The sequence below is a fragment of the Canis lupus genome, chromosome 27 (genome assembly GCF_048164855.1).
Source record: "Canis lupus baileyi chromosome 27, mCanLup2.hap1, whole genome shotgun sequence".
Lineage (NCBI taxonomy): Eukaryota > Metazoa > Chordata > Mammalia > Carnivora > Canidae > Canis > Canis lupus.
Genome location: NC_132864.1, coordinates 30805453 through 30831471, shown reverse-complemented (window position 1 = coordinate 30831471; position 26019 = coordinate 30805453). Strand labels below are relative to the sequence as shown.

The 26019-nt window shown below is 50.8% G+C and overlaps 1 protein-coding gene and 1 long non-coding RNA gene across 16 annotated transcripts in view; one reads left to right on the top strand and one right to left on the bottom strand.

Moving 5' to 3' along the window:
* The first annotated feature begins 325 nt into the window (after positions 1-325).
* PATZ1 (POZ/BTB and AT hook containing zinc finger 1) lies at positions 326-18763 on the top strand. Of its 6 annotated transcripts, none has more exons than XM_072803285.1 (5): positions 326-1600; positions 2986-3049; positions 9259-9430; positions 15715-15787; positions 17262-18763. In XM_072803285.1, the coding sequence occupies exons 1-5, from the start codon at positions 330-332 to the stop codon at positions 17293-17295; spliced, it is 1614 nt and encodes a 537-aa protein (XP_072659386.1). In that variant the 5' UTR covers positions 326-329; the 3' UTR covers positions 17296-18763. The 6 variants fall into 6 exon arrangements, with proteins under 6 accessions (XP_072659386.1, XP_072659382.1, XP_072659381.1 ...); XM_072803281.1 differs by having other exon boundaries at positions 15650-15787; positions 17265-18763; XM_072803280.1 differs by having other exon boundaries at positions 15650-15787.
* LOC140619611 (uncharacterized) overlaps positions 13599-26019 on the bottom strand; it is a 29121-nt gene continuing 16700 nt past the window's right edge. For 9 of the 10 annotated variants that reach the window (XR_012019481.1, XR_012019482.1, XR_012019480.1 and 6 more), the window contains one exon: positions 13599-17731. This is a non-coding gene — a long non-coding RNA (uncharacterized lncRNA). Of the gene's footprint in view, positions 25519-26019 lie in introns of all 10 variants that reach the window. The other variant, XR_012019484.1, reaches the window with a different exon arrangement.

The window sequence follows — 26019 nt, the reverse complement described above, 5'->3', positions numbered from 1 at the left end:
GCGCGATTGCGGGAGGGGCGCACCTCTTTGCTCGCGTACCCCCCGGAGGTAGACCTAGAAGGGGAGGCGGGCAGGCGGCGAGGGGAGAGGAGCGCTCGGTCCAGCAGGGGTGGGGGCAGCTATGTGGGAGGTGGTGCGCCCTGCGGTCTAGACAGTCCGATCCGGGCAGGGGGCGTGTGCGCTCGGCGCACCTGCGAGACTACAGAGCCCCGGGCCGGCACGTGTGGGGAGTGTAGATCCGTCCGCTGCGCCCGGCTTCTCGCTGCCTAGGGGAAGGGAGGGGGGCGGGCGAGCGCCGCGGCCCGGTTTGTGGGGAGGGGGCGGCGGCCATGGAGCGGGTGAACGACGCTTCCTGCGGCCCATCGGGCTGCTACACCTACCAGGTGAGCAGGCACAGCACCGAGATGCTGCACAACCTGAACCAGCAGCGCAAAAACGGCGGGCGCTTCTGCGACGTGCTCCTGCGGGTGGGCGACGAGAGCTTCCCCGCGCACCGCGCCGTGCTGGCCGCCTGCAGCGAGTACTTTGAGTCGGTGTTCAGCGCCCAGTTGGGCGACGGCGGAGCTGCTGACGGGGGTCCCGCTGACGTGGGGGGCGCAGCGGCGGCCCCAGGCGGCGGGGCTGGGGGCAGCCGGGAGCTGGAGATGCACACCATAAGCTCCAAGGTGTTCGGGGACATCCTGGACTTCGCGTACACTTCCCGCATCGTGGTTCGCCTGGAGAGCTTCCCCGAGCTCATGACGGCTGCCAAGTTCCTACTGATGAGGTCGGTCATTGAGATCTGCCAGGAAGTCATCAAACAGTCTAATGTGCAGATCCTGGTGCCCCCTGCCCGGGCAGACATCATGCTCTTTCGTCCCCCTGGGACCTCGGACTTGGGCTTCCCTTTGGACATGACCAACGGGGCAGCCTTGGCAGCCAACAGCAATGGCATCGCAGGCAGCATGCAGCCCGAGGAGGAGGCAGCCCGGGCTGCTGGTGCAGCCATTGCGAGCCAAGCCTCCCTGCCTGTGTTACCCGGGGTGGACCGCTTGCCCATGGTGGCCGGACCCCTGTCCCCCCAACTGCTGACTTCCCCGTTCCCCAATGTGGCATCCAGTGCCCCTCCCCTGACTGGCAAGCGAGGCCGGGGCCGCCCACGGAAGGCCAACCTGCTGGACTCAATGTTCGGGTCCCCAGGGGGCCTGAGGGAGGCGGGCATCCTTCCATGTGGCCTGTGTGGGAAGGTGTTCACTGATGCCAACCGGCTCCGGCAGCATGAGGCCCAGCATGGTGTCACCAGCCTCCAGCTGGGCTATATCGACCTTCCTCCACCCAGGCTGGGTGAGAATGGGCTCCCCATCTCTGAGGACCCCGACGGCCCCCGAAAGAGGAGCCGGACCAGGAAGCAGGTGGCATGTGAGATCTGCGGCAAGATCTTCCGTGACGTGTACCATCTCAATCGGCACAAGCTTTCCCACTCGGGAGAGAAGCCCTATTCTTGCCCGGTGTGTGGGCTGCGGTTCAAGAGAAAAGATCGCATGTCCTACCATGTGCGGTCCCACGATGGGTCGGTGGGCAAGCCCTACATCTGCCAGAGCTGTGGGAAAGGCTTCTCCAGGTGAGGAATAGTGCCCCCTACCCCGTGACCTGTTCTCTTCCTGGCTCATGGGACAGTTTCTTGCTGAGATTTGGGAGGAGTGGGATTTGTGGGGGTCACTCGATCCTCTAGGGCCACATCAGGTTTGGGGAGAGTATTTTGGCCCCAGTTGTGTGGCCAAGAGCTGCTTTCTCTTCCTGCAGGGAAGTTCTCTGGCACTAGGCGTGCCCTACTGTCTGTCTTCCTTTGGGCCTTTTGGGAAGGGGCTGGATTCCTCAGGCCACAGCCACCGGGCCTCACCATTCTTCTCCCTGGGCTCCCTTTGTGTTTCTGGCACCAGGCGTGGGGCCCCCTCTGGGGACTGGAGGCTTTTCCTCCAGCGACTTTCCCTGCTTGAATGGCTGCCCAGGGAGGGAGTGAAACAAGTGCATCTGGGACTCCTTATACTCCATGCTACTAAATCCCCCCCTCCCCAGGCACCAGCCGTCCTGGGTAGGCAGACTCAAGCTTCGGCCCTCACACCCTCCTGGGATCATGGAGCACAGAGTTCTGCACCGAGTCTCTTAGCACCAAAATCTTTGACCTATTCTGACCTGGTGGTTCTAGAGCCTAACTGAACCCAGTGATGCCCTTTATGCTTTCAGGACAGAGAGGGTGCGTTTTTAGAGTCACTTTTTAGCGAGCCTGATAGGGAACTGAAGACTTGTCTGGGAGCAGAGGGTTATTTTGCTTTTCCTTGTAAGATAATATTCAGAATAAAAGGCTGGTTTTAACTTGCCTGGATACCGAGAAGCGTGTGTGTCTGTGAACCTACGGATGGAGAACTCCCTTGGAGGGGCCCCAGCCAGGAACCAGTCTTACCGGTCAGGCAGCCCCTGCCCACCTGCTCCACGGGCATCTGGTTTACCAGCCCAGCTGGGGACTTAAGGCTCTATCCCGTGGCCTCTGGGGACTGAATTCCATCCGGGTGGCATTCATTGGCTGCCCTGGTGGGAGAGGCTGGGGGAGGGGAACACTGAGTTTCTAAGGGGCTTTAGTCTGGACAATGAATCACACATACCCCCTTCCAGAAAGGCTGCAGTGCAGCCTTGTCTCATTCTAAAGCCACCTCCCCTGGTCCCAGAAATCATTTGAGCTTCTGGGGGTGGGGGTTGGGGCAAGGTCAGAGACAAACACTCCCCTTCCCCCTCTAGAGAAAAGCAGGGCAGAGAGGCCTGGGCCTGTGGAGCTGGGTGGTGACTTTGTCTTTGTTGGGATGGGATGGGGAAGAGGGAGTCCTCTCCATGGGGAGGTGGGGGGGGCGGTATGTGTGTGTGTGTAGGTAGGTAGGGGTCGGGGGTCTGGCCAGGTTTGTGGCCCCATTTATAAGGTCTTGTTTTAAAGTGTCTCGTGGTTCTCTTTTCCAGGCCTGATCACTTGAATGGACATATCAAGCAGGTGCACACTTCTGAGCGGCCTCACAAGTGTCAGGTAGGGGTCGGGGCCGGGACAAGATGGGCTGAAAGAGAATGCTGCTGTTCTCCCAGCCCAGCCACAAGCCAGCTGATGTGTGTGCTGGGCCGCTAACTGACCACCACTGCTGTGCACACCTCCCCCTCTGTCCCTCCAGCCTCCGTATGCTTTCCTCCTTTGTTCTTCCCCCCTGGCCCCCTCCCCCCCACCGCTGATGTCCCCTCCTTCCTGGTTGCTGGGTCCTGGTTCCCACCCTGTCTCTGTCTTCGCTCTTTTGCTTGGCTTTCCTCTCCTGGCATTTGCCAGCTCCTTGGACGGTGGGCCACGTTGCACAAGTGTCGTCCTGGGGGCACTGGCTCCCCATTGGGCCTGGCTTCTGGTTCCCAGCAGTTTGCAGGAGCCACTGCGGAGAAGGAAGGGTTTGTAAAGAGCTCCTGGTGGTCCAGCTAACAGCTCTTTCCCTTGTCAGCCAGGCAGGCTGACTTTCTGGGGTCCCCTGAGTTCAGGGCATGAGGGGTGGCAGTGGGAACGACAGCAAAGGAGGACAAGAGTGAATGGTCTCGTTCTTTGAGCACTGGCACCTGTTTAACCCATCTGAGCCATGTGTGCAAGCAGCCAGGGCTTCTGAGGACTGGAGAGGAAGGTGGTTTCCTCTCCTGGTGAGCTCTTTGTGTAGCAGGGAAGGCTGGGCAAAAGTCTCACCCTTGGTGTGTCTGTTTCAACAGTATCTGGGGGCCCTCTGGTACCCAGGAAATTGAATTTCCTCTCCTGGCCACTGAGCATTCCTGTGTGGAACACCTGTATCTTCTCCTTGGCTATCTTCCCTCCCCTGCCACGTTCCCGCCATCTGAGGGGGAGAGAGTCGGGGGGTGCTTGTTATAGCTTCTGGTAGAGTAACGTGTTTCTCTTATCCTGTTGGTGGCAAGGAGGGAGGGGTTCAGGGAGACCTGCAGGGAGGAACAGACGTGCTGTAGGTAGGGCAGCGAGCCCCCAGGGCTCAGGTGTGGAGCTGTTCACAGCCAGCCAGGCCAGGTGGCCTCCCCTGAGGACGTTGACCTAGGGTGGGCATGCTGGGATCTGTCTGTGCCTTGCTGCCTTCTCTCTGTCTCTGAGTCTCTCATCACAGAGCACATTGTGACTCTCCCAGGTAGTGTGCTGAGCAGCCTGGCAGAGTAGGAGGAGCCCAGAGGGCAGTGGGGGCGAGCCCGGTGGCCGAGGGGGGTAACCTGCACTCTCTGCCCTTTTTCCAGGTGTGGGTTGGGAGCAGCAGCGGCCTGCCGCCCCTGGAATCTCTTCCTAGCGACCTGCCATCATGGGACTTTGCCCAGCCTGCTTTGTGGAGGTCGTCCCATTCGGTTCCTGACACCGCCTTTTCCCTTTCTCTAAAAAAATCATTCCCAGCCCTCGAAAACCTGGGCCCAGCACACTCCAGCAGCGCTCTCTTCTGCCCAGCCCCGCCGGGATATCTGAGGCAGGGCTGGACTGCCTCAGAGGGCAGCCGGGCCTTTACCCAGTGGCCTGTAGGCTAGCCGGCGCCTCCCCAGAGAGGGTTTTCTGTGGAGGGGAACGGGAATGGCGGTTGCTCTGAGACCCCTGCTTTTGGGAGAGGCCAGCAAAATGGTTCCTGCCCACCATGCCCAGCTCCTTCCTGTGTGATTTGTAGTCTTTCCCAGCTCAGGGACCCCAGGGGTAGTAAGGAGCTCCTTTCTGGGTCCCCCCACAGGCTGTAGGTTTCTTTCTGGGTTCTCTTGCTTTTTTCTCCCCCTTTAACAGTTGGCACCCCTAGGTATCTGTCCTTGCCTGGGTGATTTTAGGGGTTGGTGCTTTCCCAAGAACTAAGTCATGGGCTTACGTGCTTCTCCCTCCCTTAGCATCACCTCCCGTAAGGTGTGGGCTTTGGCTATCCCCCCTCCCTCCTCTAAGGATGAGTCCCCCTCCAGAGGAGATTGGGTCAACCTGTGCCGCCCTTGTCCCTTCCCACTCAGACAGGTCCTGCTTTTATTTCTGGCTAGTGAGTTAGACTTTTGTGTTTTTGAGGTTTATTAGCAGGTCTGCTCAGGAACTAGACTAACCAGTAGCTTTATATTGGATCACCCCAGTATATTGTTTTGGGGGCTGATAAAGCAGGTGTAGACCCCACCTTAGATCCCAGTGATATGCCCTTTAGCCCCCCGCCCCCAGCCTCCACGGGGGTAACAGGAGTGATGATAAAAGTTTTCATTCTAACATTTGAGGCTTTGTGTGTTTTGTCTTTGATCTCTGTCATAACACTGACATCATTGTCCCTTGGTGTACGTAACGAGCCCACTCCTGCCCTGCTCCTCCAACACTTACAGACCTGCAGCCCCTACCTCCAGCCCCATTAGCCAGAACTCCCCTAAGGATGAGCCAGCAGGTGCAGACATGCTGGGCTGTCTGGGCTGGCTGGCCAGTGTGCCTGGGCTTGGTTAAACAACAGGGGCATGAGTTTTGCATGGTGTGTATTCTGAAAGCATCAGAGGTGAAGAGATAGCTCTCTGGGCGTAAGAGCTGGGCCCGAGCTATACCTCTCCACCCCTCCTAATACCACAGATGACAGAAGGGGCCAGTTACGGACACTGGTGCCCCAGCTTGAGTGAAAAGACCATCTGAGTGTCGGGGCATGAAGCCTCAGGCTTGGCAGTGACACACACATCTCCCCAGGGCTTGGCCTGAGTGCCCCTCACTGGCTCAGATGTCTCAGGCACTGCTAGCCTAATAACTACAGTGGGGCTGGGCCATCTCCCCCACATGGAGTTCAGCCTGAAGCCAAGAGACTAGAGCAACTCAAGACCTCTCCTGTTACTTGTAGTGGCCTCACTTCTCAGGGGCTAGTTGGGATGGTTTGGGCTGGGGTAGCTCATTAGAGAAGGGATGAATTGGGAACAAGGGAGCTGACACCCCCAAGAAGAAAGGGACCAGCGAGGCCAATGGCCTTGGGCCTCCATGTATTGCCTTTACTCTTCCAGGGCTATAAAAAAGACTGCTTAAGACCACACCCCATCCCCCCACAAAGGCCACCAAAGGTTGGCTGTGCACTAGTGGCCCTGATACCATTTGGGCACCATTCTTGAGTTGCTTAACCCTGGGGAGGAAAAGCTTTAGGAATTCTGGGATGGGGAGAAACTGTTAGGGGAGTGAAGGGAGCATGGCTGGGACTCAGTATTGAATGGGGAAGACCAGAGGAGACCCAAGCTCAGGGTGGCTGGGCTGGGACCTGGCAGATGTGCTCCTAACAACAACAGGCTGTCTGTGCACAGGGCCGAGGGGGAAGTGGTGGCCATTCCAAACATCAGTGGTGATCAGAGCATGCTATGCTGGCCCACTCTTTTCCCATCAGGGTCGCACTGTCTTCTCTCTGTCTCCAGGATGAGAAGCACCTTTCTCCCGAGTTGCCCCAGTATATAGATTTTAGATATCCCCTTCTTTGAGATCTCTCTTTTGGCCACTCTTCTGTATTGTGTGACCAAGCTCTTTATGTTCTGTGTTGTCTAAACTTCTGACAGGCCTAGACTCGGACTTACACTTTGACAATTCCCCACCAAAACTCTAGGGACTGTAGCCATGAAGGGTCACTTCTGGCACAGAGAAGCCAACTCCAGCTTGGCTTTGTAATATAGTGAAAGTTTTTGTTGTGTTTGTGGGGGATTTTTCCCCAGCAGCAGATTTACATTCCTAATTATGTTTGCTCAGGGTAAAGTTAGCTTTCATTCCTTCAGAGATAATCAATGGAAGAGGGGGTGGGGGAAGTCGGCTTGGTCTGAGATTTTAATTTTGCCTAGCTAATCCCTCAAATGGATAATCCACTTGTGGATAATTGAAGTTTGGCTGTCCATTATCTTTAGGTAGCACAGTATGACAGGCAGTGCTTTAAAGGACAGACCCCAAAGGAGGTTGGCAGGAGAAACAAGGCATCACTTTCACATCCTTCTAGTGGCGCCTCTCCCAGGGACCACAGAAATTGGAATTCTGAATGTGTGCTTTCACATTTTCTTCCACCTGGTCCATGTTTGGTTCCTTTGAGATCTTAGGCATTGACCACACTGCCTCTCATTGTTGGAGGGCTGGTCCTCAGGTCACTGGTTGGCAAAGCTGGCAAATTATCCCCAGATAATTGTCAGGTGTACCCCTCTCTCCCGAGGGTGTTTTTGGCACCCTTGCTCTGGTTTACAGGCAGGTGGGCTGGGTGGAAGATGGAATCCCCCACACACACTTTTGCCGGTGATTGGGTCCAGAAGTCTGACTGAGGAGGGGCCCACCTGTGCCCAAGACCCAAGTGCCTATGATGTTTCCTAAGTCACCTATGTTCGAGTTTCTCTGCACAAATGCTGTCACCTCTCCCTTTCTGGGGAGTCCTGGCCACCCTGCACTGTGTTAGAAAGTATAAGTACCCTTCCCTCACCAGAAGCTATCCCTGCTGAGTCTGGAAATGGGCAGAGCACAGGCACAGGGGCTGCTGGTTCATATTCCAGTCATCTTGTATCCCCTCTGGGCCTCTGTCTGCCTGGCTATAAAGTGGGTAAGGGACAAATACCTCAGGGAAGCTGGGAGGGGAAGCAGGGTACTGGCCAGCAGCTGAGTCGTGTACTTCAGGCAAATCATTCTCCAAACTCAGTTTCCTCATTTGTCAAATGAATAAACTCAATGTGTAAAACAGATAAAGGCAGTATTTCATTAGCATAAGGTGTTCTGTTCAGATATGCAGCTATTTCTTAAGAGACGATGACTGAGAGCCAGAGAGCCTGTCCTGATGCACACAGACATTGGGGACTGGAGTAGGAACAGCAGCATCTTTGGCCTCCACAGTATCGCATACACTGGTTTCTCACTTTGAGCACGTACAGTAAGGAGATAAACATTTGTACGTGGTAATGGCGTTCAGACATTTACCTCGAGGTCTCAGGATCTCAGGAAGTGCTTCTGTTAGACAGCAGGAGCAGCTCCATTCTAGTGACCTAATGGGGTGGTGGGTCTTCAGTGGGTTAACATTCGCTCTGAAGGTGAATGTTGCTTTCTCTTGGGAGTTCTAAAATAGTTAAACACACACACATACACACATAGAACAATGAATCAAACTTAACGTGAAACTCTGAAACATCTCCATGGAATCCAAATAGTTTTTAAACTCTCCAGACTGAACTCCCTCAAGGACTTCCCTGACATTCTGTGACCTCCAAGGCTGGAGTACCTGAGCAAACCTCCAGATGAGGAAGGACTGTTGTGGGGAGGTCAGGGACTGAGACTGAGTCAAGTAAGCCCTCAGGTATAGGAAATGCCTGAGGACCTGGGGCTGCCTCCCAGGGCTCTGGTGCTGACCCACAGCTCCTGAGTCATCTGCTCCTGGGATCTGGCTAGGATTTGGTGCTCATACCACAGCTTTCTATGGCCACACTCTTTGAGAGTGAGAACCAGCGTGCCTCAGAGGGCTTCTGTGTGGATGGATTGCATGGGATCAGTGTCTCTGAAAGGCTAACCATGGTGCCTGCCTGGCATAGAATGCATATTAGATCAATGTGGGGTGGTATCATTCTTGTTATTACCATCACTTCCCCAGCTTGACATCATAAATGCTTCTGAATCATGTGGCCTTCTTTCTCTCTGTTAATTCTCACGTTAGCAGAATTGCTAACGTGCTATCATTTTATGGGCTGCTTTCTCAATACAAACTCACAAGAATATTACAAGGAGTAATCTCTGTGCTTTGTCCTGCCTTCGCTTTCATTCCCCTGTGGCCAAGACTAACGTCACTTTTGAATAAAGTGGATAAATTGAATTCTTTTTATAAAGCAAGTAGGGAAAATCCAGGATGGAGAACAGGAAGACTGGTCTGTTCATATGCCAATTTACTTCTGTAAGTTCAGTTATAGTCCGTCCAACTAAAGTCAGTTCTTCATGTTTAAGAATGAGTGAATGCCTCATCTTTATTTTGTAAAGGAGTGTGAAACGTAGTGTACCATGTTCTGGGCATGTTGTAGTAACCACTTGGAACCAAGAATTCCAACTCAAGTGTCTCATGAGGGGGCATCATGGGAAATAAGAGCAACTTACTTGCCATTCCGGGGAGAAAGTGTGGGCAGCACGTAAAGCTCTCTTTATACAGGGATTCCATGTGTTGGTCCAAAACATTTTTTGTTTCCTGGTGTGCTTGGTGGGGAGTCGGGAGTGGAATGCCAGTTTTCACCTCATTCTGTTTTCCTTTCTGCCCTCAGACCTGCAATGCTTCTTTCGCCACTCGAGACCGGCTGCGCTCCCACCTGGCTTGTCATGAAGATAAGGTGCCCTGCCAGGTGTGTGGGAAGTACTTGCGGGCAGCGTACATGGCAGACCACCTGAAGAAGCACAGTGAGGGGCCCAGCAACTTCTGCAGCATCTGTAACCGAGGTAATCTCCTTGCTATTTCCTCACTTCCAGGGGATGGGCCTGAGCTTGCATGGGAGGCCAGGGGTGTCTTGATCACCTTGCCTCAGACTCCACTCCTTGCACGGCTGGCCCTCCCTTCCCACTGAACAATAAACACCTTCATTGCCCAGCTAGCTACACCTCTTCCTTTCCATACTTGGAATGCTTGGAATAGGAGTTCCCAAGAGATCAGCAAATGGGAACAGAAGGAGAGTACTGTTTCCAAACCTGGGCTCATAACATGTGCTGTGTGGATGGCAGGATGGATATATTCTGTAGACACCACGGAACTCCTGAGGTTGGCAGGAGAGGCATTAGGCACTGAAAAGTAGGAAAAAGGCGGTCCTGCTTGAGAGCTTTTGCTGGCTGATTCACTGGCATGTGAACTTCAACAACCAAGGAAGGAGGTTGAGTCTGGAGATGGACAAGGGGCAGAAAGTTTCTAACGAACGGTCAGAAAAGAGCCCAAACCCAGGTAGACTGTGGTCTTGATGAGACAGGAAGGTGGAAGGTGCTCTGAGCAGGACAGTGCGCTTGAGGCTGAGGTTGGCCTAGGTGGGGTCTGGCTCTGTGGCCTCAGTGCTGTCGTGATGAAGTTAGGCCTGCCCCTGAGCTTCTGCCAAGGCTTGTTGGTGGTTGGAGGGCTAAGGTTTGTGTTGTGCAAGCACAGTGTCAGTGGAGGAGGCCTGCGCCGTATCTGTGCTGAAGGAGGTCGGGGCAGCTGTCTGTGGTGGGTGTGAAGATGCTTCTGCACGGTGCGCTTGCTTTGGCCAGGTGGGGACGTTGCTGGGAAGTCCTTTCTTCTGAGACAGTGTTGTCCCAGTGCCTCTGGAAGTCTTGGGTATGGCTTAGTGGATTGAGGACTGAGGTGGTTAGGGGATCCAGTGTTTAGTCCACACCCCTCCTACCTGGCCCTACTCTGTTACCTTGAGCTCTCCCTTTCCCTTTCTAAGCCTCGGTTTCTTCGTCACTTAAGAGGGGTTAAGAACACCCCACCTTGCCCACCGCATAGGGTGGTTGTGATGATCCCAGGAGACAAGGTAGGTCAAAGTTCTCTGAACTCCCCGCAAGAAGCTACCCACTTGGGAAGTCCCGGCCTTACGCTTTGTAACCATGTTAGGAAAGACACAGCTGGCTGACACTCTGGTATGGACCAGGCACAACACCCTTGCAGTCCTTGGCTGGAGTCTCTGGGTGCCTGTGCTGCCTCCACATGCCCTGAGGTCACTGGTAGAGAAAGACTGCTGAGTAGCTGAGTGTTCTTCATGCCCTGGAGCTGGGTCCCTCTCTGGGATTGCACACCTGGAGTTTGCCATGAAGGCCACGGATATTGATGTTTGTACCACCAGGAAACCTGCTGTGATAGCAGGGGAGGCGGTAATAAAAACTGATTAAGCTTCCGTCCTATTTTCTGACATGTCAGTCGAACCCTTTCTGGCAGGAGCTTCCCCTGAATAGTGAGCAGTGGGGTTGTGTGTGCAGGGAGTTATCAGGCTGTGGCTGACCATCTTGACCGTGGCTGCCCCAGCTCTAAAAAAGATGGTTTCTTATCTGGTTTCATCCTAACCTGGCTTCCTGACAGCACCCCTCTCTCCCCTGGCTCCTCACAAATAACTAAACCTGCAATGTGCAGTCAGCAGGTGCTTGATAAAGTTTTCAAGCCTAAGTTCTCCATCTGAGAACTGAGGTCAGAGACCAGAGGCAGGAAACCAGTGAGAGTGGAGAAGGATGTTAATGATGAAACTCAGAGCTTAGCTCAGATTGCAGAGTGGGGCAAGAACTGGACGGGAGGCCCAGGGCCAGAGCCCCCGGGGGCCCAGCTCAGGAGGAAAGAAGAGCTGAGAGCAGCAGGGAACAGCAGGGAAAGTCGACCCAGTTAGGAGACAGCTGATGTGGCAAACCCAACAACTGTTGTATGTCGAGACTTGGGCAGCAGCCACTGGCCATGTGACCGGTCTGGGGGAACCAGAAGAGTCAAACCAGAGCCCACCTTTTCTCAGTAAAGCCAAGACTATATCTGGATTATAGGCTAAACACCTTTGAGTCCTAGAATCAGAATGGGAAATCCCATTCCTTCAAGAAGACAAAAGAGGGCTCTGGTCCAGCCCTCCCTAGGCATACAGAAGGAAAGAAAACAATTTTGATCTTTATCAGAAGAGAAGGATCAGGCTTCTACCTCAAGACTCATTTGTTGGGCAGAAATAGGAGGAGATGACTCCTGAGGAAAAAAAAAGAAAAAGAAAAAGGAGGAAGAGGAAGGTAGTTTGTCCAGGAAAAGGATAAGGATACCAAAGACATCAAGACCCTGGAGTCAGAAAGCAGAAAACTGAATCATCCTTCATCCTGCCCACCCCCAAGGCTTTGATACAGGAAGAGGTGCACAAATAAATGAATGTACACTTATCTTCAGAAGGGTTCAAGCAAAGGCTGATGTCAGCCAGATGGTCAGATGGTTGAGGTTGGATCAGGTGCCCTTTCAACCCCCTTCAATCCCAACAGTTCTCAAGCATTCGACTTAACTGCTTATAGATCTGCCAGTCTGCCATGCAAATGACTCTTGCCCATGAAGAATGAGAAGAACAGAGGCAGCCTGGCTGCTCTAGCCCCACATTTGAGACAGATGACTTTGTCTTTGTCTTAGAGACATACCAATACCAGGATGTGGGTCATACCATCTGTAGAAGAAGATAACTTGTAGTGGAAGGAGTTAACGATGGCTAGAAAGGCTTGTTTCCCTATTTGCAAATCAAGGAAATGAGTTGAGTTGAATGGTGGAAAGGAGAGAAGGACCTGGTAAATCACCATGATTTTCCTCCTTCCTTTGTAAATTTCTGTAGCAGGGTCTTTGTATATGCACACATACTTGTATGAGAAAGAGGGATGGATAGCTTATTGGAAATCTGCCTTTGACAGAATGACAATTCAACATTTGAACTCCAACATCATTGGTTAAAGGTAGAAGCCTTCTCTCTGGTCAGAGGTGAGCATACAAGTTGTCACCAGTGCCAGTCATGAACACAGACAGCCTGCCATTCCCCTGGACTGAGCTAATACAAACCTACTTAGTGTCTCCCTCCAGCACAGCTCTGTTGGGCAAGACCCAATCAGAGTTGGACAAGAAGAAAGCAGTCCCTGACCCCTGTGTGGACGTAAAACTTGCAAAAGGAGATTTGCTTCTGGAGTGCAAATTCCAGCATACTAAGCAAGAAAATGCAGTGGAGGATCCGTACTTATAAATTTGGTTATAAATTCTTCATCTCTGGAGTGCAAGGGAGGGTGGTTTCTTGGTTGTAGTGAAGTCACAAGTGTGCTCACTGCCTTCATCCTTCTGGTGCCTGGATCAAGCTGCATCTTTGGTTCTTGGTTAATCAGGGGTGAATGCGTAGGTGAGTTCAGAATTCCGGCTACATATTTCTGGCTTCAAAGATGTGTTCTTCTCAGAAACTCGACTTCTGTTTTATCCCAACACTTGGCTGCTGAGTTGCTCTGTGTTTAAGTTCTGGGCTTTAAGTGGCAGCTGTGGATCTACTCCTACCACCCTGCCATGTGGTTTTGCTATAGATAGTACAGTCTGCAGCTGGGGTAAAGTCAAGAGGACCTAGCCATGTGTTTTTCAGGAAAACACAGCAGATTTTCATTGAGCGTCTGCTGTATTCCCCTAGTATAGCTCTTTCCACAAGGAGTAAATATGATTCTTGGTGCTCCTTTCCTCCTTTCCCATCCCTTTTCATCTCAGTGGACCTGCTCTGGTACACCGTGGAGAGGGCTTCACACCACTGTAGAGGCTCTACAGGGACTATAAAACAAACGAAAATCCCTTTTTTTTAAAAAAAGTATTTATTCATAAGAGACAGAGAGAGAGAGAGAGAGAGGCAGAGACACAGAGGGAGAAGTAGGCTTCCTGCAAGGAGCCCGATGTGGGACTCAATCCCAGATCCTGGGATCACGCCCTGAGCTGAAGGCAGATGCTTAACCACCAAGCCACCCAGGTGTCCCAGAAAATCCCCTTTAAAGTGGAGTTCTGGTGTCATTCGAAAGTCCTGATATCTTATGCTGGTTGCCAGGGGCCACAGCACCAATCCCAGGGGCAGGGCTAAGGTCCTCTTTCCTGTTAGTCTTATATCCTCATTCCCGACAACAGCCCTCCCTCTTAGGAATGTTTATATGGGACCCTTTTTTTTTTTTTTCTTAAGATTTTTATTTACTCATGAGAGACACAGAGAGGCAGAGACACAGGAAGAGAGAGAAGCAGTCTCCATGCAGGGAGCCCGATGTGGGACTCGATCCTGGGTCCCCGGCATCACGCTCTGGGCCAAAGGCAGGTGCCAAACCGCTGAGCCACCCAGGCACCCCTATATGGGACCCTCTTAAGCCAGTCTGTCCCCTGTGATTGACCCCAGACAGTCTACTGAGTCACAGCACAGGACAGGTCACTCTACTAGGCAGGGTAGGACACCAGTAACTGGACCAGCCGGTCTGTAAAGTAGCTGTATTAGGAAAGAAAGGACAATTCACTTAGTCCTTCTTTCCTCCAAAACTATCAACTGCTATCATCAGAGGAGTATTTGTTAAATAAGCTTTCCACAGTTTAGCTCCTGTCTGCTAGTGGCTTCCATTCTAACCCACCAATATGGCAGAGAAACACAGAAGTGTAAACGGTGATAATGAACGTACTGCTGAAATCTAAGGGATTTCCCCAGGGCCAGGGCCCATTGAAGAGTTTGCTCAGTGCTTAAGGACCACATAGTGGCACATGTCCTGGGGTTGGACTCCATGCTCTGCCATATATATAGTAGCTGCACATGTGCCTGCAAGTTACTTAACCTTACCAACCCTCTTATTTCTTCATCTATGAAACAAGTATACTAATAATTCCCAGCTCATAGGGTGGCTGGGGGAATTCTACAGAATAATGCACATGGTGTGCTGGGCGCTGGCATACCATTATCTCTTGCTGAAAGTGAACCTTTATTACTGTTCCAGCAGTATTTGAAAGGCCATGCCAAATCATATTTTTTAAAACAAGTCTTGTGCAGACATTACACAGTACTCTGCAGCCTCTGACCTATTAAAAGTGGATCCCACTGTTATCCTAGAACTGTAATTTTAGAGGGGGAATAAAAAGCACTTGAGAATGTGTCAACCACATCTGGAGTAGATTAAAGGGCACTAGCACTCCAAGTGGACCTTATGCTAAAACGCTTTAGTTCCTGCTGAAGGCATGTTTTGATCCTTGACCATGGTGCAGTTGGAGGACACAGCTTCCTGCAAAACCCAAGTCAGTATCCTTTGACTGGCCTACCTGGTTTCATGTCTTCAGACTTGGCAGCTGGTGTGGAAATGGGCCCAAGATCTGTTCTTCCCAGCCTGAGATACTGCATGGGTCAAACTGACCGGAGCTTCTGGGTTGGGCTGCTGCAGTTTCAAGATGGCTGGATTGCCCCTCCTCCAAAATAAAGACAAGGATGATCTCTGTTTCTTCCTTAAGTGAAACTGATGGATGCTCCAAAACCAAACCAAAAAGATGACTGTGAATAAGAGCTGACTGAGCCCCTTTTACATGATGTGCTATTTCTGTTGTTCCTCAGAAGGTCTGAAGAGTTATTAAATCCAGTTATTCTAAAAGTGAGAAAATTAGCAAAATAGAACATGTCCTGCTAGGTAGAAGAAGGGAGACTCCTGGAGCCATTCCTTTGGGATTTCATCTTGCCTCCATCTGGTTTGTTGTGCATTTACCTTTACAAGTGTTAAGCAGGCATTCTGTTGGTTGGAGTCTTGTGGCTGCCCCTGAGCCTCATGACTTTTCTGACTACATTTCTAGCTGCGGTCTCTGCAGTTGACCTGGGGCTGTGGGACATCTCCAACCTCTCACTACTGAGGCATCAAGCAAGCCTAGAGGCATTTGGCCTCTAGCACTGGCAGGAGCAGGATCTCAGGTCATCCCTCCAGGCAGCTGGCCTGGGTCCTCCACCACAGCCTTGCAGAGTGGGCTCTGCAGAGAAGCCAATTCGAGGACAGTGCCACCTATCCTGAGCCAGGTGGCTCCTGTGGTTGCAGCCGTTTTTGAGCCAACAAGGGGGCCCCTTCTAGGTGCAGCTGACCTGGGAATGCTAGCCAGAGCGGCCAGAGGAGAGGCGTGGGGGAAGCAGAGAGGTATCTCTGTGCTGGCCGCGGGATCTCATCTCCTTTTGTCTTGTTTAGGTTTCTCCTCTGCCTCCTACTTAAAGGTCCATGTTAAAACCCACCACGGTGTTCCCCTTCCCCAGGTCTCCAGGCACCAGGAGCCCATCCCGAATGGGGGAGCAGCGTTCCACTGCGCCAGGACCTATGGCAACAAAGGCAAGCGACCCCTTGCTCTGCACTTTGCTTCTCTGCGCAGACTGTGTTGTGGGGGCGCTGGGCCGGGCGTGGGGAGGCGGGAAGGCTGCCGGCTTGCTGGCCGCCTCAAGGAGGCTTTGAGATCTGAGTGGCAGTGGCCTCCAGGACGAAAGTCACAGTGGGTATCTCACTCCAGGGCAGTGAGTGAGGCTTTAGGGCACTGCCAAGATCCAGCCCCCGCCTCCTCTTCCCTAGCCCTCCTCCCTTGCTCCTGGCCAGCCCTCACTGTCTGGAGCCCTGCAGGGATGCCCCGGGCCCAAGGCTGGAAGAGGAGCCCTGCATGATGAGTCACTCTGGGCCTGTCCATTGCCTGTGGCCCTTTAAGGATTGTGTGGAGCTGCGCTGAATGCTTTATTTTCCTTCGACCCTGTGGACAAGGGGGAGCCGAGGGCTGGCTTCCCCCTCTATAGGGGTGACTGGTTGCTGTGAGCGGCCCTTTCTGGAGGGCCTCTGGCTGCGTTTGTGAGATGCATGGCAATAAATGAGCTACGTGACTGCCTCTGACTTGGAGTTGGTCTGCGGAGAGTTCCCTAGGCCCCACCTTCACTTGTTGATTCAGGTTGTTCTGTGGTATTTGAAGTTGTTGCCTTGGGGATGATGCCAGGGGCTTGGCAGATGGCAGAAATGGCAGAGATGGCATGCTCCACGCTCCCATCACAGAGCTCCCTTCCCGGCATGGCTCTCTGAATCCAGGCAGGAAGCTGCTGATTGGTGGAGGACTGCAGTGTGGGCAGGGCAAGGCAGAGCGATTAGGATTGTCTCGAGGCCCAGCTTGTCCTGAGCCCTGTGTGGGGACAGTTAGCTGACTAAGTTGTTCAAAGTTGCTTTTTAATCTCTATGCTTTGGCCGCTCGGCCCTGGATGGGTTTCGGCAGAAAGAAGGCGGTTAGGACAGGGCTTGTGTTCTTGCAGCATTGGGAAAAGGATTGGTTTCTGTTTCAGCCGTCAGTGGGCTCTGCGGGTTGAGGACCTCTCGGCTCTGGTTCTGCCTTGCTAGAGTGCAGCTAGTCTGGTGTGGAGGTGAGGCCATTGATGTACCTGCTCAGCATCCTCAGAACAGCCGTCTTACCCCCAGGGGCAGCCAACAAAGTGCCTAGGAGCTGGGGGTCCTTGAGTTGTTCTGGATGGAAGCAGCGGAGGCCCCCTCTCCATACCCTCTTCTTGAAGCAGGCTGAGATGGTGGTGAGCGATACACGTGCACCTGCATGAAGAGTCCGCGGCGAGGGAGGCTGGCAGCCCCAGGGCCCTGCTGTCTCACCCCGTAGGCACACCAGGCTCCCAGACTGAGCAGCTGAACCTCCGTAGGTTCTGCCAGGGTGGTGGCTGGCCATCCGCTGCCCTCCACAGGCCTGTGAGCTGGCCCTTCCCGACCCCTCCAGGAGGAGGCATCTCCAAAGCCTGGCCTCATCTTTCCTATGTGTTTTGTTTTTTCCTAGAAGGCCAGAAATGCTCACATCAGGATCCGATTGAGAGCTCCGACTCCTATGGTGACCTCTCGGACGCCAGTGACCTGAAGACACCCGAGAAGCAGAGCACCAATGGCTCCTTCTCCTGTGACATGGCAGTCCCCAAAAACAAAATGGAGTCTGACGGGGAGAAGAAGTACCCTTGCCCTGAATGCGGGAGCTTCTTCCGCTCTAAGTCCTACTTGAACAAACACATCCAGAAGGTGCATGTCCGGGCCCTTGGGGGCCCTCTGGGGGACCTGGGTCCTGCCCTCGGCTCACCTTTCTCTCCCCAGCAGAACATGTCTCTTCTCGAGTCGTTTGGGTTTCAGATTGTCCAGTCGGCGTTTGCATCATCTTTAGTAGATCCTGAGGTTGACCAGCAGCCCATGGGGCCTGAGGGGAAGTGAGGCAGATGCTGTGTCCCCACGGAAATGGCCACTGGGGACTGCTGAGAAATGCTGTGAATGCGGAGGGAAGTTATGTCTTTGGGTTCTGTAGCTGAGAGATTTTTATTCGTTTTTAACTCCCCGTTCTCCCCACCTGTCACCCCACCCACTCCCTTTCCACCACCCATCCCCTCAGTGGTCTTTAGAAATAGATTCTCATCTGATACCCTGCAGGAATATCTGCAAGACCTGGTATGGGATAAGGGCAGAAAACACTACATAGGCCTCCAAGGCAACACCAGTCTCGGTTTCTCTAATGGGCGGAAGCTGGAGTTCCTGGTGCTCAATTCTTAGTGACCCCAATCCCAAACCCACACCTGACGGCATTCTGGGACTTCAGTGATTTGGGTCCCTTCCCCCTTCTCATATCCCTCAAGAGAAACCACATTAGGGTCGCCACCCACTTACACAATGCTGATGCCCAACTGTTTTTGAAGGAAGCTGGAAGCCTACAGCATCCCATGGACCATGGGGTGAGTGTCCTCCGAGAGCCCCTGAGCTTGACCCTTGACCTGGAGGGCCCCAGACCTTTCTGAGCCCTACCTGGAGGTAGTATTTTGCTACTAGGACAAGCTCAGCTATTGAGGACACACCACCCCAAATTCCAGTTCGTACGTGATTTTAACCATTCAACTTGCTGTTGGGTTTTAATTCTCTAATTATTATTATTATTGTTATTATTTTTTAGGACCAGTTGTAGTGAATTGCTACTGAAAGCTATCCCAGGTGATACAGAGCTCTTTGTAAACCGCAGTCACACGTTAGGGTTAGTATTAAACTTTGTTTAGATGTATCATAATTAACTTGGCTAGTTGATTGTTTGAGGTCTATGGAAGAAATAGTTTTATGCAAAATTTTAAAAATGCCAGTCTGGTCAGGGAGGTATAGGGGGTTTCAGTGTTGTTGGTAGCCAGGAAGGAAGGAGAGCTGGCAGGTGGGGACCTTGTGTACCTCGGCTGTGTCACATGTGAGCAGGCCCAGGTTGACCTGGTGATGTGAATTGATCTGATCAGACTGTATTAAAAACGTTAGTACATTACTGTATCTGCTCCCCTGAGTCCAGTTTTTCAGCCTTGGGTGGGGGGCCCTTTGGGACCCAGAGGGTGGGCATCTGGGGTGGGGGTGGGATCCCAGGAGACCTCTCTTCCTCCTCATTGTACCCACTGCACTGGGACTGATAGGTGCACGTTCCCACTGAGGATTCAGCTGCTGGCATTCACCCATTTGTTCAACAAATATTGACTCCTGTCTCTACTGCTGCGTGCCAGCCCCAGCCTCAGACACCCTTGGTGAGCAGGACATCCTCATGAAGCTTATTAGGAAAGAGACAGTTAACAAGTAAGCAGATTTAACCATGAGTTCAGGTAACAAAACATCCAGGGAGAAAAACTGGGCAAGGTGGTGATAGTGATGGAGGGTAGGTAGGGTAGTCCAGGATGGTGAAGGGCAAGGAGTGGGGCTCTGGGAGAGAAGACCTAGAGTTAGGACCCAGCATAGCAACCAGCTAAGACCCAAGGAGGCACATGGGTAGGGAGAAAATTCTCATGGCTGAGGGGCTCTAAGAAGCTCAGCAACGTGAACCCCCCAAACCCCATGTTACGTACAGGGTTAAGTAAAAGGTTGTTGCGTGCTTTGTCGTAAATGTATGAAGGAAAGGCGGGAAGAGGACAGCAAACAAGGGGCAAGAAATGAGCACAGTGAGGAATTTAATGGGAGCAAAAATTGCAGCGAGAGAGGGCTAGCCAACTTAAAGCAGCCCAGTCCTCTTGAGAAGCCTCTAGGAAGAGGCAGACCCCTAGACTAATAGAAATAGTATTTAACCTCCAAAGAAGTAGGAAAAAGTGATAAAAGAGAAAAATCAACATAGACCAGGAGAAATAAACAAAGCATGAAATGACTGAGACCCACATTAGTATCATTAATTACATTGTTCTGGTTTAAGGCAAAGACTCAGCTGGATTTTTTAAAACACCTCTAAGCCATCTACATGAAATCTTGGGTAAGTTGCTGGTTTCTGTGGAGTGTGTGGGATGGAGGCTCGGGCCATTTAGTATCAGTGTCAGAGGAAAGGGTGATGCTAAAATGTTGAGGCCTTGTGACCACCACAAGATCTGCCACCTGGTGGCACTCGTCAGGCGTTAAAGCAGAGAACCAGGCCTTAAACTGAAGTCATTATCAGTCCTGTCCCCCTCACAGCCCCTCATCATGTCCATGGACAGGTAGGGACCACAGTTAGGAAGTAGTACCTGTGTGTGGCAGGAGGGGAACAACAAAGTAAGCAGGCTGCTTCTTCCAAAGCACTACTCACCTAAGGCCTGAGCAGCAAGAGGAGGCCCCCTGTCTGCCCCCTACCCACCAACTAATGTATTTCCTTTATCCACCTGTGCCCATCAGACCACAGGGAAGAAAGCTGCATAGAACATTGCCATAGTCAAGGTAACAAAACTTGGAAGAAGGGTAAAGAGCCTGAGCTTTGGCTGTCCAACTCCATCATCTGCTCACTGTCAACCCTGGGCAAATCTCTGAGCCTCAGTTTCCTCCTCAGTAAAACAGGCTTGAAGCTTAAAGGAGACCATTGTGAGCTAACAGTTTCTGTGCCTAATTCTCAGCACAACCTGTGAAGTTGGTCCCATTACCAACTTCTGCAGATGAAACAGACTCAGAGATATAGGGACACCCCACCCCTATAGGTGCCTCCAGGTCACCTAGTGTCAGAACCAGGATACAAACTCAGACTCTAGAACCTTTATTCCCAAGCTCCAGTGAGAGTCCTTTACATACATGTAAATCCCTACTACCATGCTTGGCATAGTGCAGGCCCTTACCTTGCCATGTCCCTAGGTCAAGGATTTGCACAGTGGAGTAGAAAAAAGCCATGGAGGAAGTCAGGGTCAGTGGCAGAAGGAGTGCCCCTTTGTGGGTAAGTACTCTTCATGCTTGGGTGACTCCTGGGTTGCCTTGCACCCCACTCCAAGTCATTTGCTCCAGGCAGAGCTGTCACACCAGGAACCTATCCAGCCACTACCTGATGACCTAGGCATAGACTGGGCACAGGTTTCACTTCCCTACAGCAATGAGCACCCACCTCTGCCCCAAGCAGAGATGAGGGAAGCCCCATGGCACCAAGGATACCCTGCCATAGGGGGCTATGGAGAAATGGGACCACTGATAGGTAAAAGTGGGTGGGACTTGGGGACCTGGCAGGTCTGGGGCTGTAGCCAGTCTCAGGATATACTTTGTGAGATACTTTTTACAATTCTGGCAATTCTCCAAGCCTTGGCATCCTTACCTATAAAGTGGGGATGACAGGACTGACTTAGAAGGATTCTGGTGAGGATTAATAACATACCAAGTACTGGGCAAAAAGCTCCCCATGAGTGAGAATGAATGTCTGCCCCTTCCCTGGCTCCTTCTGTTCCTGCTCTCTTCTGCGTTTGTCCCTCTAGATCCTTGGGGGACCCCCCAAACCTACTGCACAGCAACTTGCCTCCTCTGTATTTCCTTGGCTCCCATCTCACATTTCCTACTTAGTATGCCCCAAGCACAAGGCCCCACTTGTGCTTTCCTTTTCCATGTATCAGGCCTTTATTTATGCCAACCTTCAAATCACATCCAGTTTTGGACAATAATAACCTTAATAATAATGACATATATTGTATTTACTAACACAAGTGCCATTTGCCCTCTAAACAGTCCACCTAGGGATCCCTGGGTGGCTCAGCGGTTTAGCATCTGCCTTTGGCCAGGGCATGATCCTGGAGTCCTGGGATCAAGACCCACATCGGGCTCCCTGCATGGAGCCTGCTTCTCCCTCTGCCTGTGTCTCTGCCTCTCTCTCTCTGTGTCTTTCATGAATAAATAAAAATCTTAAAAAAAATAAAAATAAACAGTTCACATAGACTAAATTCAGTGTACCCTTACAACTGCCTAAGGAGGTAGGCACTATTTTTACAGTTAAGCAACTTGCCCCAAACACACAGCTTTAAGTGGCATGCTGAGGATCTGAACCTAGGCCCAGAGTGTTTCTTCATCGTTGCCCTCCACTTGGGAATGCCATGGCTTGACCCCAACCAGCTTGGGGGCTCCCACTCAGCCTCTTCCATTCTCCATGCACACCATTCAATCCCAGCGCCAGACCTTTACCCATGGAACACCTGCCACCTGGAAAGCTCTTTCTGTGCATCTCTGGGCATCTGAATCTTAGCCTTTTCTCAGCCTTTGTTGCCACTGCTCTTCTGGGTCATCACCACTGCCCTGGTTCACAGTGGTCTCCAGCTGGGTGCAAATCCCATCACTACCACTTTCCAACTGGGTAGCCCTTTGGCAGGTATGTCTCTTTTTCATTGTATGGAAAAGGAAAATAGTACCCATTCACAAGGCTGCTGTGAGGATTACAGGGACTGGTATCTATGAACATATTAAGAAACACCCCAAAAGCTCCCATTTAGTTTACCTGGAGTATCTCCTTCACCAGACTATACCCTCATAAGAATGAACATAGGCAAACTTTTTCTGTAAAGAGCCAAAGGGTAAACATTTTTAGCTTTGTGGGACATAAAGTCTCTGTCACAGCTACTCAACTCTGTCATTGTGTGAGAGCAGTCAGGCACAGACAATACATAAACAGATGTGCATGGCTGTGTTCCAATAAAAGTTCACTGATGGACACTGAAATTTGAATTTCATATAACTTTTACATTTTTCAAAATATTCTTTTGACTTTTCCCCCAACCATTTAAAAATGTAAAAACCATTTATAGCTCACAGGCTGTACAAAAACAGGTGGCAGGCTGGACTTGGCCCAAGACTAGAGTTTGCTGACCATGGCCCAAGGCTATTTCTCCAGGCCTTCACCTGATTTCAAATCTTGGATTTCACCCTGACTGGGGTCCCAGCCTATCATGGGCTAACAGTTCCTGTGAGTTAAGCTACTCTGACACCCAGAGCTTGTGATTTCTTGGTCTGCTGATCAATCCATCGATCCATGCAGAGTGTAATTCCACATCCCCCAACCAAGGTCATTCCAAGAACTCGAGCCCACGCACAGAAGGGCCTAATGTGCTCAGAACAAGAACTGCCAGCCCAGGTCACCTATCCAGTTTTCTGGTTCTTTTGTTTTCATTTAGGTCTCCTTTGGGGGTAGAAGTAGAGGAGGAAGGACAGGAGAAGAGGGTAGGCAGGGAGCTGGCAAAAGGAAGGAGTTGGAGGAAATGCTGAATGAATTCTGTTACTGCCTTCAGTTCTTCCTTGGGGCTTATTTATATGTGCTTTCTGGCTTTTCTGAAAGGTCTGGACTCTAAAGCACCAGGGATGAAGCACCAGGCTGCTAGCTTGAGCAGTGAATTCAGAATTTCACAGTTCTCTTGAGTGCCCCTTGCAGGAGGAAATGCCATAGTCATGTCCCCTCTTATATTTAAAGGACGGTAGTCAGCACTCTCCCTGAAGTTACCTAAAACCTGCCCTCTCTCACCAGCATCTTTAAAATCTGTCCTGGGCCTTGGAGAAAACAGGCTGCTGGGGTTTCTTCCAATTTACATAATCATGCCTGGCCACTGAATGCCTGGCAGCAGAGCCTCCGGAATTCTAGTCCTTACATACTCCTCCTCTCCCCACTCTTGTGACCACCTCTGCCCCTCCTCTGAATCTCTCCAAGAGTATAGGGTGCCTTTAGACCCTGTGAAGCAGTTCTCACTGAGGTGGAGAGGTGGAGGGCAGAGCACTAAATGTCTGGATTTGCATCTCTTGCTAAACTGCTGTGAAGGGAAATGCCAAATATTTATCTAAGAGAAGAAATCTATCCTAACAAAACACATTTCCTTTGATGACAGGGCAGCGTGGAGGTAGGTGCCTCTGAATAAAGCTTCTTTGTATCACTATGGATGGGTACAACAGGAAAATAACTTATTTTTGCTTCAGGGAAATTCTGCTGCCCTCTGTAAATCTGGTGCCCTACCCTGGGGCCAGTCCATACTAGGCATAGGTCAAAGCCTGTGGCAATCACTGCGTGATTATTCACATCTCCCTCCCTCCTTCAAGGGCATTCTCTTCTGATTTTCTCCTCTTCTGAGTCAAAATCTGTGCCTTGAGCCTGCTGAATGTTTTGGCACCCATGGTAAGGAGCACAAACTCCATGAGTGGCAGAGCTTGTGTTCAATTTTTTTTTTTTGGATGATTATAAACTATTTGCTAATTCATGTAGTTTCCTCTGCCTATAATAAAGTCTTTATCTTTTGCCTGTCTGAGGAATTTTTATTCAAAAAGCTCAGCTCAGATAGCCCCTCATCTATACAGCTTTCTCTGTTTCCTCCAGAAGAGAGTTTTCATTTATTATATCACTACTATATGCCATGCTCTGTGCAAGAGGCCTTACATATGGCAACAGCTCTATGGTATAAGTTATTTTATTCTCATTGAGGGCCAGAGAGATCAAGTAATGCCAATGTCACATAGCTATGAAGTTGGCAGAGCCAACTGGAATCCTGAGCTGCTCAGACTGGAGCCCAGGGCTCCATTACTGTGTCTCCCTCTGTGGCATCTCCCTGTTCTGCACATATTTTTACTTTTGCATCATGTTTTTATGAATCTATCTCCCCATATGAGACCAGGTTCCTTTGCAAATGGGATTCATGCAAAGATAATTCATTTCTGTCATTTTTGTATTCTCAATACCTAGAATAGTGCTTGGCGCTGAGCAACCACTAATTCATTCAACAGATATTCTGAGTGGCTACTGTGTGCTAAGAAAAACTGAATTCCTGTTCTCAAGGAGCCTAAGCATACAGAGTAGTACAGGCCATGCATGGGACATACACATAAACAGATGTCTGGACTACAAGAGAGAATGTAACATGAGAAGTGAGGGGAAATAAATGTTCTGATGATTTGGAGAAGGATAAAGTGCCAGCCAGGCCTGAGAAGATACCACTAGAGTAGGACCCTGCAACACCCTTAGGACTTGATGATGTAGGATGGATGGGGGAGGAGCAAGGGGGTTCAGAGAAGGAAGGACATGGGCAGATACCAGCCTTGAAGTATCTGAAGTCCAGATACCAGTTGACAGACGATCAAAGTGACAAATCCCTTCACGCCAGTGAGGGAGAAGAGGACCATTTCAGACTGTGTAGGAGCTGCTGGGAAAAGTCAGCCAACCGTCAGATTGAGAAGAAGAACAGATTGAGAAGAAGAAGGTCAGGGCAGACTGTGCTCTAGTGTGGGGGCCAGTGTGGGTGACTGAACAAAGACAATTTCCTAGGGGAATTCTGCAAATATTCTTTCATTATAACAAGAACTACTGCTATTTATTGAGGACATAGTTCTGATTCTTGTGATCATGACACATGCACTTGTCTCCATTTCACAAGAAGAAAACCAAAGCTCATAAATCCAGCACAGAGAAAAAAAAAAAGGCCCGAGATTTAGAATCAGAAGATTTTAGTTCCAAGGCTCACCCTTACTTTTCTATGCCAATGGCAGAAATTTTCTGGAAAATTATGAGAATTTATCAAACGTCTAAAAATATTTATATCTTTTAAGCCAATAATTCTACTTTTTGGGAGATATCTAACAAAGTAACTCTCAACAGCTTAATGCATAAAGATGTATATAAATTGTGGAAGCAGCCTAAATGGTTGGTTAGTAAATAGTCATTTGAGGGATCCCTGGGTGGCGCAGCGGTTTAGCGCCTGCCTTTGGCCCAGGGTGCGATCCTGGAGACCCGGGTCGAATCCCACGTCGGGCTCCCGGTGCATGGAGCCTGCTTCTCCCTCTGCCTGTGTCTCTGCCTCTCTCTCTCTCTGTGACTATCATAAATGAATAAAAATTTAAAAAAATTAAAAAAAATAGTCATTTGAAAATGATGATTACAAAAAATGTTTAGTACCATGGGGGTAAATGTTTATATCAAAAGTGGTGATGAGAAAACAGCAGGTTATGGAAAAACAAAATTGCCTAGGTGGTGAGATCTGAACAATTTTAAAAAGACACCTGGGAAAAAGACTGGAAGGAAATGCAATTGCCACTGATTTATCCAGGCATCTTATCCTGTATAAACTTGAAGGTTTTTTATCTTTTTTGATAGCTGCCCTCAGTGACACCATGTCAAACCCCCTTTTCTCACTGGGTACCTTAATGATGGATGCCAATAGATTCTAAGCTACTTTCAGGAATTAGAATAGTCTCTTGTCATTTAAGATTAATTCTAGATGTTTACACAATAAAACATTCATTTTTGAAGTGTCCATCTCAAGTTCCCCTTCAAAGCTCCTGCCCTGCCCCCTCTCAGGGATGCTAGACCTGGCCAT